The sequence below is a fragment of the Penicillium chermesinum genome (genome assembly GCF_028974085.1).
Source record: "Penicillium chermesinum strain IBT 19713 chromosome Unknown utg000002l:1.0-5270490.0:1.0-5274688.0, whole genome shotgun sequence".
Taxonomy (NCBI): domain Eukaryota; kingdom Fungi; phylum Ascomycota; class Eurotiomycetes; order Eurotiales; family Aspergillaceae; genus Penicillium; species Penicillium chermesinum.
The window spans coordinates 4,570,636-4,588,863 of NW_026695312.1; the positions used below are offsets into that span (position 1 = coordinate 4,570,636).

General features: G+C 49.9%; 7 protein-coding genes across 7 annotated transcripts; 4 read left to right on the plus strand and 3 right to left on the minus strand.

Moving 5' to 3' along the window:
- Positions 1 to 58: 58 nt before the first annotated feature.
- Positions 59 to 2,046, minus strand: N7468_002587 (gamma-glutamyltransferase family protein; the record flags this gene model as incomplete). Its single annotated transcript, XM_058471884.1, has 4 exons — positions 59 to 1,248; positions 1,387 to 1,740; positions 1,804 to 1,822; positions 1,882 to 2,046. 4 exons carry the CDS (start codon positions 2,044 to 2,046, stop codon positions 59 to 61), a joined length of 1,728 nt encoding a protein of 575 aa, XP_058335025.1.
- An 822-nt stretch (positions 2,047 to 2,868) lies between these two features.
- On the plus strand, positions 2,869 to 4,574 carry N7468_002588 (GTP-binding protein Obg; the record flags this gene model as incomplete). Its single annotated transcript, XM_058471885.1, has 2 exons — positions 2,869 to 3,964; positions 4,009 to 4,574. 2 exons carry the CDS (start codon positions 2,869 to 2,871, stop codon positions 4,572 to 4,574), a joined length of 1,662 nt encoding a protein of 553 aa, XP_058335026.1.
- A 302-nt stretch (positions 4,575 to 4,876) lies between these two features.
- On the plus strand, positions 4,877 to 8,182 carry N7468_002589 (ssDNA endodeoxyribonuclease RAD1; the record flags this gene model as incomplete). Its single annotated transcript, XM_058471886.1, has 8 exons — positions 4,877 to 4,924; positions 4,980 to 5,157; positions 5,213 to 5,300; positions 5,354 to 5,424; positions 5,476 to 5,527; positions 5,584 to 6,060; positions 6,116 to 7,214; positions 7,268 to 8,182. The coding sequence occupies 8 exons, from the start codon at positions 4,877 to 4,879 to the stop codon at positions 8,180 to 8,182; spliced, it is 2,928 nt and encodes a 975-aa protein (XP_058335027.1).
- Positions 8,183 to 8,480: 298 nt separating this feature from the next.
- N7468_002590 (Iwr1 domain-containing protein) lies at positions 8,481 to 10,259 on the plus strand (the record flags this gene model as incomplete). Its single annotated transcript, XM_058471887.1, has 3 exons — positions 8,481 to 8,547; positions 8,732 to 9,982; positions 10,042 to 10,259. 3 exons carry the CDS (start codon positions 8,481 to 8,483, stop codon positions 10,257 to 10,259), a joined length of 1,536 nt encoding a protein of 511 aa, XP_058335028.1.
- An 885-nt stretch (positions 10,260 to 11,144) lies between these two features.
- N7468_002591 (metallophosphoesterase family protein) lies at positions 11,145 to 12,136 on the minus strand (the record flags this gene model as incomplete). Its single annotated transcript, XM_058471888.1, is given in 2 exon segments — positions 11,145 to 11,356; positions 11,368 to 12,136. The coding sequence occupies 2 exon segments, from the start codon at positions 12,134 to 12,136 to the stop codon at positions 11,145 to 11,147; spliced, it is 981 nt and encodes a 326-aa protein (XP_058335029.1).
- A 367-nt stretch (positions 12,137 to 12,503) lies between these two features.
- N7468_002592 (dihydroxyacetone kinase Dak1) lies at positions 12,504 to 14,450 on the minus strand (the record flags this gene model as incomplete). The annotated part of the gene is made up of 4 exons (XM_058471889.1): positions 12,504 to 13,129; positions 13,186 to 13,814; positions 13,871 to 14,378; positions 14,444 to 14,450. The coding sequence occupies 4 exons, from the start codon at positions 14,448 to 14,450 to the stop codon at positions 12,504 to 12,506; spliced, it is 1,770 nt and encodes a 589-aa protein (XP_058335030.1).
- A 2,153-nt stretch (positions 14,451 to 16,603) lies between these two features.
- N7468_002593 (CMGC/SRPK protein kinase) lies at positions 16,604 to 18,039 on the plus strand (the record flags this gene model as incomplete). Its single annotated transcript, XM_058471890.1, has 3 exons — positions 16,604 to 16,635; positions 16,754 to 17,226; positions 17,279 to 18,039. The coding sequence occupies 3 exons, from the start codon at positions 16,604 to 16,606 to the stop codon at positions 18,037 to 18,039; spliced, it is 1,266 nt and encodes a 421-aa protein (XP_058335031.1).
- Between the last annotated feature and the right edge of the window lie 189 nt (positions 18,040 to 18,228).

Sequence of the window (18,228 nt, forward strand, 5' to 3'; positions counted from 1 at the left end):
TTATTTTTCGCTAGATAAGTTTCATACTATGGCCATAATAAGCGGTTGTGTCAACAGTCTATAGCAAAGGGAACGCCATTCCATCTCCCCTAGGGTCACTGCCCGCACTATAAACACGCTGTCCCTCGTCATAGTGCACACGGATAATCTGCCCGCGTCCAAAGACCGACCGATCCCAGCCCGCCTGCACCTCGACCTGATGGCCAAGGCGACGGAGCCCCTCAACCACCTCCTCGCTGATACCCTCTTCAATGATGATCTTACGATTCCTCTTTTCACAGATAGGCTTTTCTATCAAGACACGGGGTGCGTCTAGGGCGGCCTGGGGATGGTATCCGAATGCAAGCATGTTGAGCAATACTTGCACATGTCCCTGCGGCTGCATATAGCCACCCATCACTCCGTAAATCGAGTGGAGGGAACCATCGGAGACATTGGTGATCAAAGCTGGAATGATCGTGTGGTAGGGTCTCTTCCGACCAGCCAAAGCATTGGGATGGCCAGGTTCCAATGAGAAACCGGTCGCACGATTCTGCAACGTGAAGCCGCAGCCCGCTGGGATGATCTGCGTTCCGAAGTCCGAAAAGTTGCTGTTGATAAAAGAGATACCGTTGCCTTCGTTGTCTGTCACTGCGAAGTACACTGTATCGCTGCGGGTGTGGGCTGGGCTACCGTGGTCCATAAGTTCTGATGCACGGTCGGGCGAGAACAGTTTGGCCCGTTCGGCAAGATACTCTCGATCAAGGAGGTCCTGGCTCAACACTTGCGATGCATCTGGGTCCGTTACCCACCATGCCGCATCAGCGAAGGCGATACGCAAACTCTCAATAATGGCGTGCAGATATTCGGTTGAGTTGTGCTGGGCCGGAGTGAACTTGGGGATCTTTCCGGCCTTTTCTAATTCTTCCAGTATCCCCAATGCCATCAGGGCAACGATGCCCTGTCCGTTGGGAGGATGTTCCCAAACCTCGACACCTTGGTTCTCCTCGCCATCCGTCCCAGCCGCTTGTTTGGTTACAATGTCCTGGCCGGTGAACTTAAGTGAGATGGCTTCGGTCTCTTGACTACCAACTTCGCAGTGATAAGTGAGATCGTCCAGCTCCATATAAGACCCGAGGTCCTTCAAGACCTTAACAATCTCTTGTGCAATGCGACCTTCGTAAAATCCCTTTTTACCTTCCCTTGACAAGGTGCGGAAGGTGTTGGCCAATGTCGGGTTCTTCATGACCTCGCCAACACGGGGGAGCTCTCACCCCGTCCTTAGCAGATGGATCTTTCTTGAGCATTTCACGGAAGTTAGGAGATGCTCTACGTATGTCCGCCTCAGATCCTAGCCACTGAAGGAATATGTCAGCGTTGATAACAATAGGAGTAGGGACTATTTACTGACTTGCGCGGACGAGACTTCTGATACAACAAAGCCTTCCTCACCCATCTCGATTGCTGGTTGCAATATCTGCTCCAATGAGAGCTTCCCACTCCCGAATTTCTCGACAGTATCAACCCAACCGCCAGCCGCTCCAGGAACGGTCGCCGCAAGAGCATTTAGTTGAGGAATTTCTTGTGGTTCATCAGGAGATAGGTTCAGATCCTTCTTCACCTGCTCCAAAGTGGCCTTGCCCGGGTATCGGCCAGATCCATTGAGTGAGGATACCTTCTTCGTCTTGGCGTTATAGAAAAGGCAGAACATGTCACCTCCAATTCCGGTGGCCCCGGGCTCAGTCATGTTAAGTGCAGCAGCTGGCGAGGACCATCTAATTAGTCAATGTGCTTTGATTCGATGCACTCAAGCCTTTTACATACCAACAGCCACAGCAGCATCCTAATAGACGGATACCTTGTTAGTTTCCTCTCTTCCTGATTCGTCGTTGACTAACGTACCGCGGCATTACCACCTTGACTCAGGATCTTATGCCCAGCCGCAGCAGCCAAAGGCTGCGAACAAGTGACAATTCCCTTAGTGCTATGAACTGTACTGCGCCGACTGGCAAACGGCACCAGCTGGGCCTCCGATTTCGCATAAATGGCTCTAGAATTAAGCGGCATATTGAACCTCTGGAGCAAAGATAGAAGAAAAAGTATTATCGTGACATCCACGTTTTCGGCCCAGACCCATGGGACCGAAGACCTTTATATTCACCATATAACCCCGCGCTAAGGGTATGACTGGACATGAGCTATCTAACCACCTGCTGAAACGGGGGCAAGGGCAAGAGAAGCGGGTGATGAGCCCCGCCGACCCAGTTTGCGATTTTGGAGAAATTGGAGTCTATCGATCTTATCGGGGGAGGACGGCCAGTTCTCCGATACGTTTTCCGAGGCTGCCAAGATCGGCTACTTTTAACGTTTCTGGCTGTGAAATCCATTCGAGCCACGGGGCGGAAGTACCCGATGCCTCCTACCCAGAGTTTATTGCATTCAGACGATGAGAGAAGTCAATTGAGGGACGATTGCTCTTTAGCAGTACTCATGGGCCGGGAAATCATGAAGGATCTGATTTCGACCAGGATTATCAAAGCGGTACGGCAGAGAAATCCCGTGCTGTTAAAATTCGTGGCGACTTTAGACTGCAAGTAAGTACATTTGGACACACTCCCGAGGTAGTAGCATTCGAAATGTGTTGCAGGCCCCGCACTGCAAATACGCAGTACCTCTGGGCGTGACTGCTTATCGCCACGTGACTGATAATCAGCTTTCAAGAATGAATTATTCAGGACCGTGTTGAAGATGAAATATTCCATTTCGTCATCACGGTCCACTCGTCCATATCTTGTTGCAGATTATCGGATACGGGGACTAATCGAGATTTTCCAGCTGACAGATCTGGGCATTTCTGCAAAGGAGCATGCAGTAGCTCTCCCCGATACCATGCATCAGCGATCGTGTGTGTCCCTGCCCATACGCAGTCTCCTGGCCGGAAGGCTGGTTTACAGCCCGCTACTGCTTCCACGAACCCTCAGAGCCAATATACAGATTCAAAGGCTCTACAGCACAGCCCCTGCCGATACGAAACCGACGTACGAACCGTTAGATAAGGGGCCTGACGACCTCTCTCATTTGAATCCCACGCCGGAAGACTACTCGCGCTTCATTTTCCAAGACAAATGCACAGTCACAGTATACTCTGGCAACGGAGGTCATGGATGCGTCTCATATCTACGGGAGAAATATATCGAGGAGGGCCCGCCTAACAGGGGGGACGGCGGCAGTGGAGGGGGTATCTACATCCAAGCAGTAGAAGGCCTGACCAGTCTGCATAAACTCGCGCGGAGAGGTGTGATCCGGGCGACGCGCGGCACAAACGGACAAGGAAAGAGCAAAGGAGGGAAACGCGGCGAGGACGTGTTGATTCAAGTACCTGTTGGGACGGTCGTGCGGGAAGTTGATCGTTATGACCCCGTTGCCGAGGAGTTCGCTCGGATGCGACGAGAGCGCAGGGAAGCTGCGGAAGCAGGCGAGGAAGAGTCAGAAGAGGGAGTGATTGACTTCAAGCCCATCCGTCATGACCGCTGGGTGCTTCATCCTAGCGCCAAGCCATCTGATTTTCTGACTGTTGCCTTTCCCAAGCTCAAACCTCGACGACAAGGCATTGCAGCGATGGAGCCTGAAGCTCCGATCTTTCTTGACTTGTCAGAACCTATGGACAAGCCTATGCTCCTTGCCGCCGGTGGTATAGGAGGGTTGGGAAATCCGCATTTCGTGACGCGTTCTATGGGAAGGCCTAAATTTGCCTCCCGAGGTGAGGGTGGTATGAGGCTGGATCTTGACTTCGAGCTGAAGCTACTGGCAGATGTTGGGCTCGTAGGAAAGCCCAATGCTGGTAAAAGTACACTTCTTCGCTCTTTGACCAACAGTCGCACCCGAATTGGAAACTGGGAATTCACGACTTTGTCTCCCCATATTGGCACAGTGGTTATCGACAATCACAAAGGGCGGCCATTGATTGAGTCTAGAGGCAGAATCCGTCGGTCCCATTTCACTATCGCTGATATCCCCGGGTTGGTAGAGATGCGCACCTCGATCGTGGACTAGGACTGGGTTTCCTTCGACACATCGATCGCGCTGGGATTCTTGCCTTCGTGATCGATCTCAGTGCCGGTGACCCGGTACAAGAACTGCAAAAGCTATGGCGAGAGCTTGGTGAGTATCAGCGAATTCGTGATGCCCAGCCAGATCCTTCGCTTGAAGAGGAGCCCCCGAGAGGAGTTATCGATTGGGGATCGGATATTTCTGAGCCACAGCTTGATGCTGATGGCGAGGAATCCTATGATGGCTCAGTGTATAAGCCTCCTCGAGCTCTTCCATTCCTCGAAATGGAACCGATCCACACCAAGCCCTGGTTTGTTGTAGCCACCAAGGCAGACTTGGAGGGCACGCGAGACCAGTATAGAGCTCTGCAGGACTATTTATCTGCCGTACAGAAGGGCAGTGTGGAACACCCTTCCGGTCATGCTGATGGCTGGAAAGAAAATGTGTGTGCGGTGCCTGTTAGTGCCATCCGTGGTGAGGGTGTCTCTCGTATACCGAAGCTGGCGATGCAGCTCCTGGAAGAAGATTCTCCCTTCACGAACTAAATGCATGATCGCAAAATCTTGTACAATAATGTTAAATTAGACTTTGAATGTATAAATACCCATTTCTCAAATTCTTTTTTTGTGAAAAGCAATATGAACACTCTTTAAACTCCGATTGGGAGTTGTAATAGTAGGAATAATAGAAACTTGCACTCGAAGGTTTTATTCACCCCAAGCTCAACCCAAACTTTAACTACTTCATACATCAGCCGTAATCAATCTATTGCATCATAGTCACGTGACAACGCGACAACCTTCGCGGAGTGAACCTGCACTCCCCCACGCGTCAACCAGGCCGCTTCATGGCTACTTCAAAGGAACCTGATCCGGTGAGGCTGTCGCTTCCACTGGTAAGTTCTCTTCAGATCAGTCATGACCTTTTCTTGTGTCTGACGTCCAAAATAGCAATATCAGCAGGACATCTTCAACGAGCTCCGAACAACAGATGAGCTGGTTGTCCTTGCTCGCGGCTTGGGATTACTACATCTCATAACAAATCTGCTTCATTTCTACGATGCGGCGGGGAATAACTTGGTGCTTGTGGTCGGCGCGGACGAGCGGGAGAATGAGTGGATCGGAGAGGGTACGCCAACAAGTGACAAGATGCACGTTTAAATGCTAATATTGTGAGTTCGTAGGACTGGCAGAACTCTCCGCAATGAACAAGTCTACGGTTGCTCGAGGGTTGAAGGTTATCAACACGGACAAAGCTTCGGTGGCTATGCGGTAAGGACCTGTGTAAATGGAAGTGAACGGAAGGAGGCTCATTGTTCACGTAGGGATCGCATCTACAAACAAGGTGGCATTCTGAGTGTAACATCCAGAATTCTGGTAGTAGATCTTTTATCGAGTACGCTACCATTGCTCTCGTGGTCATCGAAGCACTGCTGATGTTAGACAGAAATTGTTGACCCTGAGAAAATCACGGGCTTGATTGTCTTGCACGGTGACAAGTAAGGTGATTCGCTGTGAAACTCTGTTTATAATTCTGATTTTTTTTTTCTTTTAGGGTGGTCGCAACGTCTCTCGAGGCATTCGTTGTGCGTATCTACAGGCAATCCAACAAACGAGGCTTCTTGAAGGCATTCTCCGATTCACCCGAGCCTTTCACAACGGGTTTCGCACCCCTTGCAAATATGCTGCGGAATCTGTTCCTACAAAAGGCTTCTCTATGGCCGAGGTTCCATGTCACGATCTCTGAAGCCCTCGAGGGAAATCGCAAAGCAGAGGTCATCGAGCTGGAAGTCCCGATGAGTTCGAAAATGAGAGAAATCCAGAACGCAGTCCTCGAGTGCGTTGAGGTCAGCGTTGGTGAGCTTCGAAAAAGCAATACAGGCCTTGACATGGAAGAATGGACACTGGATAGTGCCTTGCACAGGAACTTCGACGTGTCTATTAGACGGCAATTAGATCCTATCTGGCATCGGGTCACATTCCGAACCAGGCAAATTGTCAGTGATCTCTCTGATCTTCGTTCAATTCTCCAGTTCGTGCTCCCCATGGAATTCTTTTAGCCACTTGGAAATCTGACTTTAGCACAGTGCACTGCTTACTTTCGATGCCGTGTCGTTTGTTAAGTATTTAGACACCATTGTGACGGCCCATTCGCCTCCTGCTGGATCTAATAAGCACAATTATTCCCCATGGCTTTTCCTTGATGCTGCGCATGTGCTTTTCCAGACAGCTAAATCTCGTGTCTATGAGGGAAAGCTCAGCAATGACCTTTCTCGCCCGTCTGCGTCAACTGCGTTTTCAGCTGAATTGAAACCTGTTCTGGAGCCGCTTCCGAAATGGCACGTTCTAACCGATGTACTTGGGGAAATTGACCATGACGCATACCTGCAGCCCGCAAGTGTGGATGAGTCCAATAACACAATTTTGATTATGTGCAGCGACCAACAAACCTGCCGTCAAATTCGAGAATATATCAGCAACATGCATGTGCGGGTTGGCCAGGGGCTTGCATCAACTGAGAAAGACGATGATTCAAGTCAAGAAGGGTCTTCTGCAGACGTATTGATGCGACGCCGACTGCGAGACTATCTCAACTGGAAAAGATCACTTTCGAACGTGAACAAAAACTTATCGCAGGCTCCAGAAAATGACCAGCATATGAAACCAACAGAGGCAACACCCAAGCCTCCATCGCAAGGCCGGCCTCCGCCTGCTAAGCGTCGCCGGGTCCGCGGAGGTGCTGTGGTCGCCACTTCTGCAACTGGGCGCGACCCAAATACCAGCGTTCAAAACAATTCCGAACAGCCGGGCCAGGTCGTCGACTTATTGAACGAAATCCAACCAACCGAAGTCGAAGAAGAGCAGAAAGATGAGATAGATATGGATCCTCTAGAGCATATGGAAGACTTCTATGAGCTTTATAACATGGACGATCTTGTCATGGTGCACCCGTATGACGGCGACATGGATGAGCACATCTTGGAAGAAGTCCGGCCTCGATACATCATTATGTATGAGCCGGATGCGGCGTTTATTCGCAGGGTTGAAACATATCGAAGTTCTCACTCGGGCAGAAATGTCCGAGTCTACTTCATGTACTATGGTGGCTCTGTGGAAGAGCAACGGTACCTCAGTGCCGTTCGCCGCGAGAAAGACGCTTTTACCAAGCTCATAAAGGAAAAGGGGGTGAGTATTGATTTTTACGTGAATGGATCGGTTTCCTAACTAATCATCCACAGAATATGGCGGTCACTTTGACACATGATAAAAATGCAGATCCGCAAGAGCAATTTCTTCGCACAGTCAATACTCGAATTGCAGGTGGCGGACGGTTAGCGGCTACTGCTGATCCACCACGAGTCGTAGTAGACGTCCGAGAAGTCCGAAGTGCTCTCCCGTCTCTACTGCACGGCAACAACATGATTGTGATTCCATGCCAACTGACCGTGGGTGATTACATCTTGACACCTGACATCTGCGTGGAGCGCAAGTCCCTTCGGGATCTGATATCTTCTCTTCGTAATGGCCGTCTGTACAATCAGACAGAGACCATGCTTCAACATTACAAGTATCCCGTTCTGCTCATAGAATTTGACCAAAACAAGTCCTTTACATTTGATTCGTTTGCTTCCGTCACCACAGCTAGTACGTTCCTCACGGACTATGGCTTCTCTACAACCGGGGCAGCGACAAGCTCCAGTTCCAGCGCACTTGTGAATCCGTCGAATCCCAAGTCTGCTCAGCACATGCTTGTTCTACTCACCCTTGCATTTCCACGACTGAAAATTGTCTGGTCCTCCTCGCCGTATCAAACAGCCGAGATCTTTGCAGAGTTGAAGAAGAACGCTCCCGAGCCCGATCCAGCCACAGCTGTGCAGAAAGGTCTGGATTTCGATATCACGGGCGAGTCTGGAGCCGGGGAAGGCATAATGGCCGCTACGGGAATTGAGCATCGTACATTTAATTTGCTCCCGCAAGATCTTCTCAGGGCTGTGCCGGGTGTCACCCCCCAGGCATTTGACCGGCTGATCCTGGAAACAGAAAATATCGCTGAGATAGCGAATATGGATGTTGAACAGCTGGACCCGCTGGTAGGGAAAGAAGCAGCTCGAAAGATCGTCGGATTCTTCCGTAAGAGCGTTTTTGAGGATTGAAGAGTGTATCTAGTTCTCCAACGCCAACCATCCTTGTGCAACAACAATATAATGAGGGAAAGGGCTGGGACTCACAGCCACATATGCCTCGTATCTCAAAATTCCAATCGACTCAAGGTTAGCCTCCTATCATTGAAGAACAAGTAAATCAAAGTGAACTTGGGTAGAGCTGTATTCAATGACGATCACGTGACATATAGCTAATCCGATCTGCTCCACCTGGGTCGATCTTCTCTCAGCTTCTTCTGTCAAATCTCTCCTTCCAGTCCTGATTTTCGCACAGTTCGAGTTTCGCGACATGTCTCTTCCACCAGAGCAGATCAATATCAAGCGTCGACGAGCGGAAGAGCCTGTCGAGGCCCTTTGTAAGTTGTCCTGCCTTCCTGTTATTTTTACCCCACATTTTGCGATTCAACCCAAAAACTGTCGCATTCGGCTGCATCATGACAATTGTCCCTGTGCCTCCCACAAACAAAACATAAATTTTGCGCTAAGACTCGGCGCGTGCTATAACATGCTCTTATAGTACCTGTCACTAACAGGATACAGACATACAGGATGCAGTTACCGCCAAGAGACCCCGATTCGAGGAATTCTACTTTCAGCGCGTGACTGTCGACAGCAATGGAAACCCCAGTGGAGCGGGCGCATTGACGCCTACTGATCCTGCCACACAGAGGATCTTGCGTACCCCTCGCTCGGTGAGCAGCCCTCTTGTTAATCGCCGATCGACCCAGTCGACAGGCGTACCCTCTGTACGTGCCACCTCGCCTGGTGCAGAATTTCGAGAAGCACAGCGGCTTGCAGCAGTCCGGAAGAACTATGCAGAGAAACGCCGACAAGCATTGGAGTCTACTCCTATTCATTCCTCGCCACCTCCCACAGAGGCATCATCAATCACTGAACCAGCCACGCCGGGGAATGTCTCTAACTCTGGGATCTCGACTCCGTCCTCGAACCGCCCGGAAAATCTGCGTCGTTTTCAAATCACCCGATCCGGTCCCAGTGGTTTGAGCGGGCTGCTCGGATCACCTGGGATTCAGAAACGTAGACGCTTCGATGGAAAGTCTCCTATTGCGGTTCTCATGGAAAAGCGCCAAGGCCCTCTGTCACGCAAGGCCTCGGTCATTTCGGACATAGTGACGCAAGTTGAGGTCGAAGCAGATACTGTGGATGTTGCCGTTGAGGAGAAAGTCGAGGAGAAACCACGGAAACGGCCAGTTGTGAATCAGGCTGAGAGAAAGTGGAGGGAGTCGCGCCAAGCAGCTATTGCCGAAGCCAAACGCCAAATTGATGAAAATCTAGAGAAATCTGCCCATGCGCATAACAGCACTTGGGATGAAGAGTCCGATCGTCTTGCGAAAGAGTTTGAGCAGGTTGCATTGGAGATTGAGCGTGGTAATGTCATTGAAGATCGCATGGAGAACCAAAAACAAGCGACACCTCAGCTGTATCATTCATCTCAACCCCGAAAGCCATTGAAATACCAACCCAAGGCACCAAAACACCGAGCGGCGGCACAGACTCAACAGCCTATTCATGAATCTCAGGTCGAATCTCCAGACGTTGAAATGGAGAGTGACTATGTTTACGATGTGTACATCCGTCGCCCTATTGCGGAGATGGGCATGCTCACCAACCCTCTTTCCGAGCTCGAGTCTGAAAACCACTTGAAATCGCTACAGGCTGCTAATTCTGGCATCGGCGTCATTGTCATCACTCCCGAGGACGAGGACTACTGGGAGCACTTTGTCGAGGGCGATGAAGAGGAATGGGATAGTGAAGACGCTGATTCCAATGGTGAGTTTACTCACTATAATTACCCCTGACCCAAGTATCCAGCTAACAAGAACTTACAGCCGAAAATAACCCCGCGAATGACTACCCTGAGGATGAAATGTCTTCTGAAGATGAGGACGATGACCCGACTGCGATCTACAGCAAATATCGTAACCGCGGTGCTTCTGATGACGAGGAGTACAACTTTGATGACTCGGATAGCGACGGTGGAAATCGATACGGGCAGTGGCGTCATGGTGGTGGTTATGTTCACTCGGACGATGAGGACGACTGGTAACTTGCCTTCCCACCGCTGCCTTTCCCCCCCCTAAGTGGAAATTTGGCATGTGTACCAAGGATTTGGTCCACGAATTTACGAACTTTAGCCAATAGCTTCTAGACCTGTGGCCAGCACTAAGGTTGTAGAATCCTTTTGATACCTGATTTTAATTCCAAGTCTATCCCCAATTGCCCCAGTAATCATAAAGCGTAACGAATAACAACCACCAAGTGACTCCCAAGTACAGTGAAAGAGTAAAGTCTTTCGAAACCCTCCAATTCCATATAGAAGGAGATCACGATACCAATACACACTCAATGAGGGCCTCCATGGTATCAATCCGAGTTCAGATCATGATAATAGTGATTTTGGGGCCGACAGTCTCAAACGAGTTGTCCCAATATCTTTCAATGCCTTCCTATGCCACCAGATCGATCATCATGATATAGTCGAGGAACATAGCCTTTTAAGGAGCACCATGACCAAGAACAATATTCTCGTTGATCAAACTCTTCCTATAAACCAGGATCATCGTGGAAAACAGTTTTCGAGAGAATACCCTTGCGAGTCTCATCCTCTCAGCCGTGGAGAACAGAATGCAAGAAATATGCCCTGCGCATCTAAGTCACACTATGTGTTAGAAGCGTTTTAGGCCATGGCCTTATCCTTTCAACATACCTTTGATCTGTTGCTATGTATAAAGTCGTGAGCCATAAGCTCCAAAATTGTGGTAACTTCAGTCAGATATCGCCAACTACTGCCCAATCTGAGTTGGGCCATTGTACATCCCTTTTTGACATCACTAGTAATATGACGGTAAACGCGGAGGGGAAACACCCACGATCTTGCTATCTCGTAAAAATCGTAATACGTTCTAATTTCCTCCAAATTGTCCGCCTCGCCTCATCCTGTGGCTACCTTCGGGGCTATAGGGTCATCCGCACACTCTACCTGCGTAACATGGTGATTGACCGTGGCTTCACCGAACTCTATCACAAGTGCGCTGAGCCTGTTCCCATATAGGCATCCTGAGTCTAAGCCAATTGCATGCTTGTTCAATTGCAAGCGGCGCTTGGCGTCATGGCAAAAACCACCGTGATTCGAGATACCAGCCCCTCTTGCGAACGATCCCATTGCGTAGCCCATCCTTCTTCCCCAAACTCCTCACTGGCCACCAAAGCATTGCCGTCCTCGGGCGAGCGTGTGAAGCTGCGCATGTGCATCACAGTATGAGCATCCTGTGCTTCGAGAGGGAGCCCGGGTACAAGACCCGCATGCACCACGACCAGCGTGTCACCAAGAAAAGGTGATATATGAAGAGGGAGCTTGAGCCGCAAAATCAATGGCAAATTTGCCAACCACTCCAGATGCGTGCCTGAAAGCTCGAGTGCGGTCCGGTAGCAGTTTAAGCCGTGCCTCATCTGGGGTTCCGTTGTAGAACGTGAATTCTCGGCGGAGACCGCGTCATTTTTCGAATCCACTGTACCCGCCTCAGGCTGCGCATGGCCATGGGCGCTCAGTGCGTCGAGGATGGCTTGCCTGCGGCTTTCATCTTTGAGTTCCGCCGAGGCATCCAGCACGGCGTTGTCGTGGTTGCCTCGCACGGCGCTAGCGCCTAGCTTCATGGCCAGATCCACGACGCCAGGGCTGTCGGGTCCCTTGTTGATAAGATCGCCGACTAGAATCAGATGGTCACCGTTGGCTTTGTCGAATTTGACTTCTTCCAGGAGAGCTTCCAGAGATTTTCGCATGCCATGGACATCGCCTACGATGACTAGGCGCCGGCGAGGGAAAGCATGCTCGGAGGATTTCGGGACGATCAGGTCACTTGGTAGATCAGAAATGAAATTCTTCACTGGGAATATATTGTCCGGCAGTTTCGCAGATCCTGCCATTCCGTTCGAATGCCTGTGGGAATAGAGATTGAGGAAATGAGGTTGTCATCCAAGTGGGGGTTTCTACGGTTCTCCGGTTCGCCGGGAACAGGCTAGAGGCAGGTAGAGCATGCGGTACCTCCTACACCATACTAGCACATCGAGGGCGCAATAATAATATATTCTAGTATTTGAGCTACTGTCGAGTGTCGGGAAGTCCTATCAGATACTACCGTAACTGTTGCCGTCTAGATTGACAGAAATTGAGAACTCGGCGCGTTCAAATATATATTTATCTATCAAGGTATGATATCGCGTCGTGCAGTGTCTCATAGAAAAGACCTGAAACCACACGGCAACGGAGAAAACTTCTGAAAAGCCAGTGGCTTTACAACGCCGAGGCAATACCTTGCAGGAATTCGCTCAGCCCATAAGCTCCAGGGTCAGGAATCTGACCGAGCCACTCGTCCTCTCCACCAACATAGACGGTGCGTCCAAGATTCGCCTGCATATGCTTAGTGGCTTCGGCACCAGCTTCTGCTGCAGCGGCTGCAGCATGGACGTCCCCCTTTTGGAGAGTGGTACAAAATGGAAGGAGAGCATCCATCATAGTGCGATCGCCGACCTGCGCAGGCGTGTACTTGCCGACGGCTTCCACCGAATGATCTAATGCACGTGCCCAAGTTGTTGTACTGACGGGCTTGGTCTCCGCATCTTGAGCACGGAGTCCGGCGACGAGGGAATTGAGGAAAATGGCGTAAAGGGCGCCTGAGGTGCCGTCCATTGTCTTTTCCACGACGCCCACAATCCGTTCGAGAATCTTAACGACGTCATTGTTTGAAGAGAGAGATTTATCGTGGTCGAGGAGGGCTTGGACGGCTTCTGCGCCGCGCCTGAGACCAACTCCGCAGTCTCCATCGCCGACGATCGAGTCGTATCTGGTGATGTTTGGCTCGGCTTTGATCAACCGCTGGATGCCTGCCGAGAGGATCTTCTTGAGAGTTGAGAATTCGACTGTATGGTGTTAGTCTATCTTCATGAAATCAATATCATATTTCGAATGCTTTTACCTTTCAGGCTTGTAGGCTTCGTGTCGGCTTCCGTGGTCTTCTTGAATTCGACCGGTGGGTACTCGCGCTTCCAAACGGACGGACTAACCGCGGTGGTCCAGCCTATCGCATCAGAAGGCGCTTCCAATAGCTCAAGCATAGACTTGCCACTTCCAAGGCCGGTATCGACGAGTCTAAGCAAGGAGATGCTGAAGCCCAGACCATTCAAACTAGTCAAGAAGGTACCCTGGATGACTCGAACAATCTTGAGCTGACTGTAGTCCTTTTGGAGATGTTTGTATACTTCGTTCGTCAGGCCTGCAATCTCCAACGGACTAACACCACCCAAGTTGTTGATCAGCAAGACAAACTCGTCCCCAGCATCATATTTCAGGAAGGAACGGTCTGGATCATTCTGGTCCAGAAGCTGTTTTAGCATTATGGAAACAACCTCCGGCAAAGTCGCCTTGATGCGCTTTGAGCCAGCCTCATTATGGATTCCCATTCCGAGTTCAATATGACCATCCGGAACTTCATCAAGTTCTGACTCGCCACGGCCGGGGATATGGACATGCTCCAAGGAAGAGCCAACTGAGACCAGGTTCGACCTTGCAAGCTCGAGGAGGCCTTGAATTTCATCGATGTTCCCTCTAGTGACTCGTTAATTGAAGCCGGAAGAATTTAAGAAATAACAGCAGCAACATACCCTGCTTCAGCCAACGCACCAGCAAGCTTTATAATAAGAACACTTCCAGCAATTCCACGACGGCCGACTTTGCCACCCTTTTTGCGGCCAACACTCACATCGTCGCCCATAACGAAGAACTCCGCGCGAACGCCGGCAGCATTTGCTTTTTCAACCGCGACACCAAAGTTCAATACGTCACCAGTATAGTTCATTGGAATGACAAGCACGCCCTTTTCCGTTGGCACCCGATCCAGGACAGCATTCCTAATTTGTTCGGTTGAGGGCGAGGCAAAAATGGTGCCTGCGATCGCAGCGTCACACACGCCATGGCCTACGAAGCCTGCAAAGGCGGGCTCATGGCCAGAACCGCCGCCGGTCACGATTGACACCTTTGGCTTTCGGGTGTCAGTATCGCGACGGAATACGACCTTGTTTTCTGGGTCGAATCCCAAGGAGGGGTTGGTCAGGGTGTAGGAATTGAGAGCGGAGAGACCCAAATAGCCCGCGTCTGAGAAGAAATGTTTGCCTGCAAAAGTTAGACTCGCTTGTTCTTGACGGGTGGAGTCTATTGGCGCATTCCAGTGTACTTACTCTGCATTGTGTCTATAACTGCCACCGGAGCTCCAAGGAAGGAAGAGGATGGAATAGGGAACAGAGTGGAGGAGAAAGACTATAAGTGGACCGGAACTGATTTACGAAAGGACCCTGTCGTCTCCCCGCACTCCGCAGCGGGATAAAACGCCTCGACCTGCTGGTAGACGTTGGGCCAATCGACACGGATCTTCCCGGCATCTGGCCATTCTTGGACGGACGAGACGCCTGGATTCGGCTCACTTTCCATAATTTGGGTGCTGCGCGCAATCCTCGACATGGGAGTTCTAGACTGTTGGTTGCATTATCGCTAGTGGGGCGTACCATTACTGTGAACCCCTGGACTTCCGGCTAGGAATTTGACGAAAATCATGGCGCCGACCTTCTATGACGTGGGGGCATACGAAATGTCTCCGACTTTCGGCGTGGAATGGCATCGGTTACAGGTTCGTATCCTTGGTCCCCGAAGCTGGATCAGCAAACCTGTTTACTCCCAAATCATGCGGGGTTCTGCTTCTGATAGCCCCACTACTTCCACGCGTCAAACCTTAAATAGAAATGTGGGCACGATCGGCGATTTGCTCTACAAATCTGAGGCTCTACAGTGGAGAATGTAGGACTTTTTGGGGGGGATTCGTAGAGCGTTTTGAAGTAGATTTTGAATGCACACGCTGCTTTGTATTTGAGAGCGAAAGTCGGGGCTGGGGGGCTTGTGAATGTTTCACGAAGTGTTTAGCCGAGGCTGGTTAGTATAGGGTACAAGGTGTTATGTCCTCGCCCAGACGCAGGCTGATACCATGCTGGAACCCTTGTTTGGCAGTTAATGTTTAAAGCAATCCGTATCATAGGGCTAATCAACGATTACATTGCGGCATCAATGTATGGGTGGTGAATGGTAACAATACCGTGATAGCATGCCAATATTAATAGGCGGTAGATGCACAATTTGAATAATGTCCAGTTTTAGTATATAGTGGCTGGGCTGAAAAAACGATACGGAAAATTGGAGGACTGGAACATGAATGGCGGCAGAGTGATTGGCCAAATTTTACAGCTCCGGCTATGCATCCTTTCGATGGGATATAGTCAAGCTAGCCCACTTCGAATTGGAACAGAGCCTCTTTTCCTACTGTCCTGGAAAGCATTCCCTACATTATATCCAATGAGGATCATTGAGAGTTGTGGGTTTGCTTGCGAACACCCTCTGTGGATAGCCTCACCATCATGGTGGGCATCAAATTGAAGAACGAAAATCAACTTGGACTACGGATATAGGAGCCGTCTTCACTCAGTATGGCTCTTCAAGCTTAATACAATGCTGAAGCACACCGCCCTTGGGCCGTATATAAAGTTTCCGTTCGTTCCTCTTTTCTTTTCTTTCTTCTTCACGCATACCCGCTTGGGCGGCCGCGATCATGAAGGCGGTCCACCACAGAATAGTCCCTGCATTGCACGCCGTGGTGGAACATTCTGTCCAGTTGTCTCCGGGCCACTGTCAGGCGTATTCTTTGGCACTCCCCACTAAGTGGGCCTTTTTATCATGCATTGAGTCAGTGACTTGGGAATGGAAATAAGGCTATCTCACGTGAATACCGCGCTTTGGCATTGTTTATGTTCGGACACGCGACTCTTTGTATGAAGTTTCCATGAGCTTGGGGGGAAGGGGGTCTACTTGTACTTGAAACTTGGGCTTCTTATGTTCATGATATGTCTCATGAACTAATGAAGTGGGGAGATGTTATGGACACCCATGAGCAAATATACAACTTGAACTTGGAAAACACACAAAATAAAATTCGGATGCGACTATCTCCGTTCCACTCACATTATTCAAATGTAACGTGAATATAGAGCGGCTACCTTACAGACTTGATTATCTGCTATAGACCAAAATAACTGCTGAAAGTACTAATGCCACCTAGGCCATACGGTAGTTCTGACAGCCGGTATTACCAGCTCCACTCCTTTATTTTTTTTTTTGGAAGGCTTTTCAGCCTCATTGTTTCAGTGTACTGTAAGTTACCGAATCTTATAATACCGGGTCATTTGTTTATTACCTGCCAGATCTAGAGGCTGTCACCTCCCTAGTCTTTGAACAGCGCTACCTGTGCAAATGTTTGCACGTACTTGTGTCAATACCCGCCGATCTCTTGAACAACCATGCAGTTCTGTATTGACCCGGCTTCATGTCCGTAAGACATCATTGAAGTCCACTTTCGGCTTCCTCAATGCAGATAAGACGCGTGGGGAGACACATGGAACATGCGAGCCTCGTTCACCGGGTGTAAGACTCAGTAAGACACAGTACAGACTCATTGAAGACGTTGAAGACCTCGACAGGTACAGGCCTGGCGGATATCATCCGTTGAAGATCGGGGACGACCTCAATGACGGCCGATATCGACTAGTTGACAAACTTGGGTACGGAGGGTCCTCGACTATATGGCTAGCCCGTGACCTACAGATGGCCAGATATGTGGCGGTGAAAGTCATTATAGCTGATGCCAGTGTTGATGCACCTGAGGCTATTCTTCTAAGTTCTCTTGCAAGATCGCCATCTAGACCAGGGAGCGAAACTATTCCATCCATCATCGAACAATTCTGGGCTGTCGGTCCTAATGGGAAGCACAAGTGTATTGTCACCCCGTCTGCACGAATGAGCCTCTTTGATGCAAAAGAGGCTTCGAAATTCGGTCTTTTTCGGCCTAAGGTCGCGCAATCTATCATTGCCCAACTCATCCGTGAAGTCGACTTTCTCCACAGTGAACATATTGTACACGGCGGTATGCGACACTGTAAATGTTGCAGCAAGATTGTATAGCTAACGACTTCAAGATCTTCATCTGGGTAATATCCTGGTCCATTTTCCAAAAGTGATCGATCATTTTCCTACGTCAGAATTATACAAGGAATTCGGAGAACCTAAGTCAGAGGCTGTTATCTGCGTTGATGGCAAACCATTGTCAACTGGCGTACCCACGAATGTATACGTTCCCGGTTGGTTTGGTGCTCGCAGCGATGAACTTGCTTTAGGAGAGGAGAAAATCATCCTCAGCGACTTTGGAGAATCTTTCAACCCTCACAAGACCCGCCGGTTCTCCTCAAATACCCTTCCTCTCCTCCAACCACCCGAGGCCAGGTTCTCTGATAAGCCTCTCTCATTTGCCTCCGACATTTGGACACTCGCCTGTACTATCTGGGAGATTTTTGGCCAGCGACCTTTGTTTGAGGCTTTTTACCCTACTGCAGATCGCGTCACCGCGGAGCAAGTCGAGGTCCTTGGTATTTTACCTCCTGAGTGGTGGCAAAAGTGGAACGGAAGGCTGGAATGGTTCGACGAACAAGGCGAATTGGATCCGAAATCAGAGGCGTCTAGGGGTCACGACAGGATACGTATGACCTGGGACAAGAGGTTTGGCTACTGCATACAGGAGCCTCGGGCTGAGGCGGGCCTGAGAGACCGCCTCAGAGGAAGAGAAAAGAGCTTTCGAGACGATGCTTCGATCGATGCTAATGTTCCGGCCGAACGAAAGAGCGACAGCACAGCAGGTATTGAACTCCGAATGGATGAAAGGATGGGGAGAACCGGCTCTTGAAGAGAGCCGGCGTACTATGCTGCATATTAATCCTGTGATGAAAGGGAACTAAAACGTTGCGTACACACTCGCTCAACCCTTTTTTTTTTTACCTCTTTAGCCTTTTCAATTCTTTATCGACCTCTATTTTGCATAAATCTGTTCCCTTTTATGGATAGTCTACTAGAATAGAAGTGGCGGCCCTTAGCC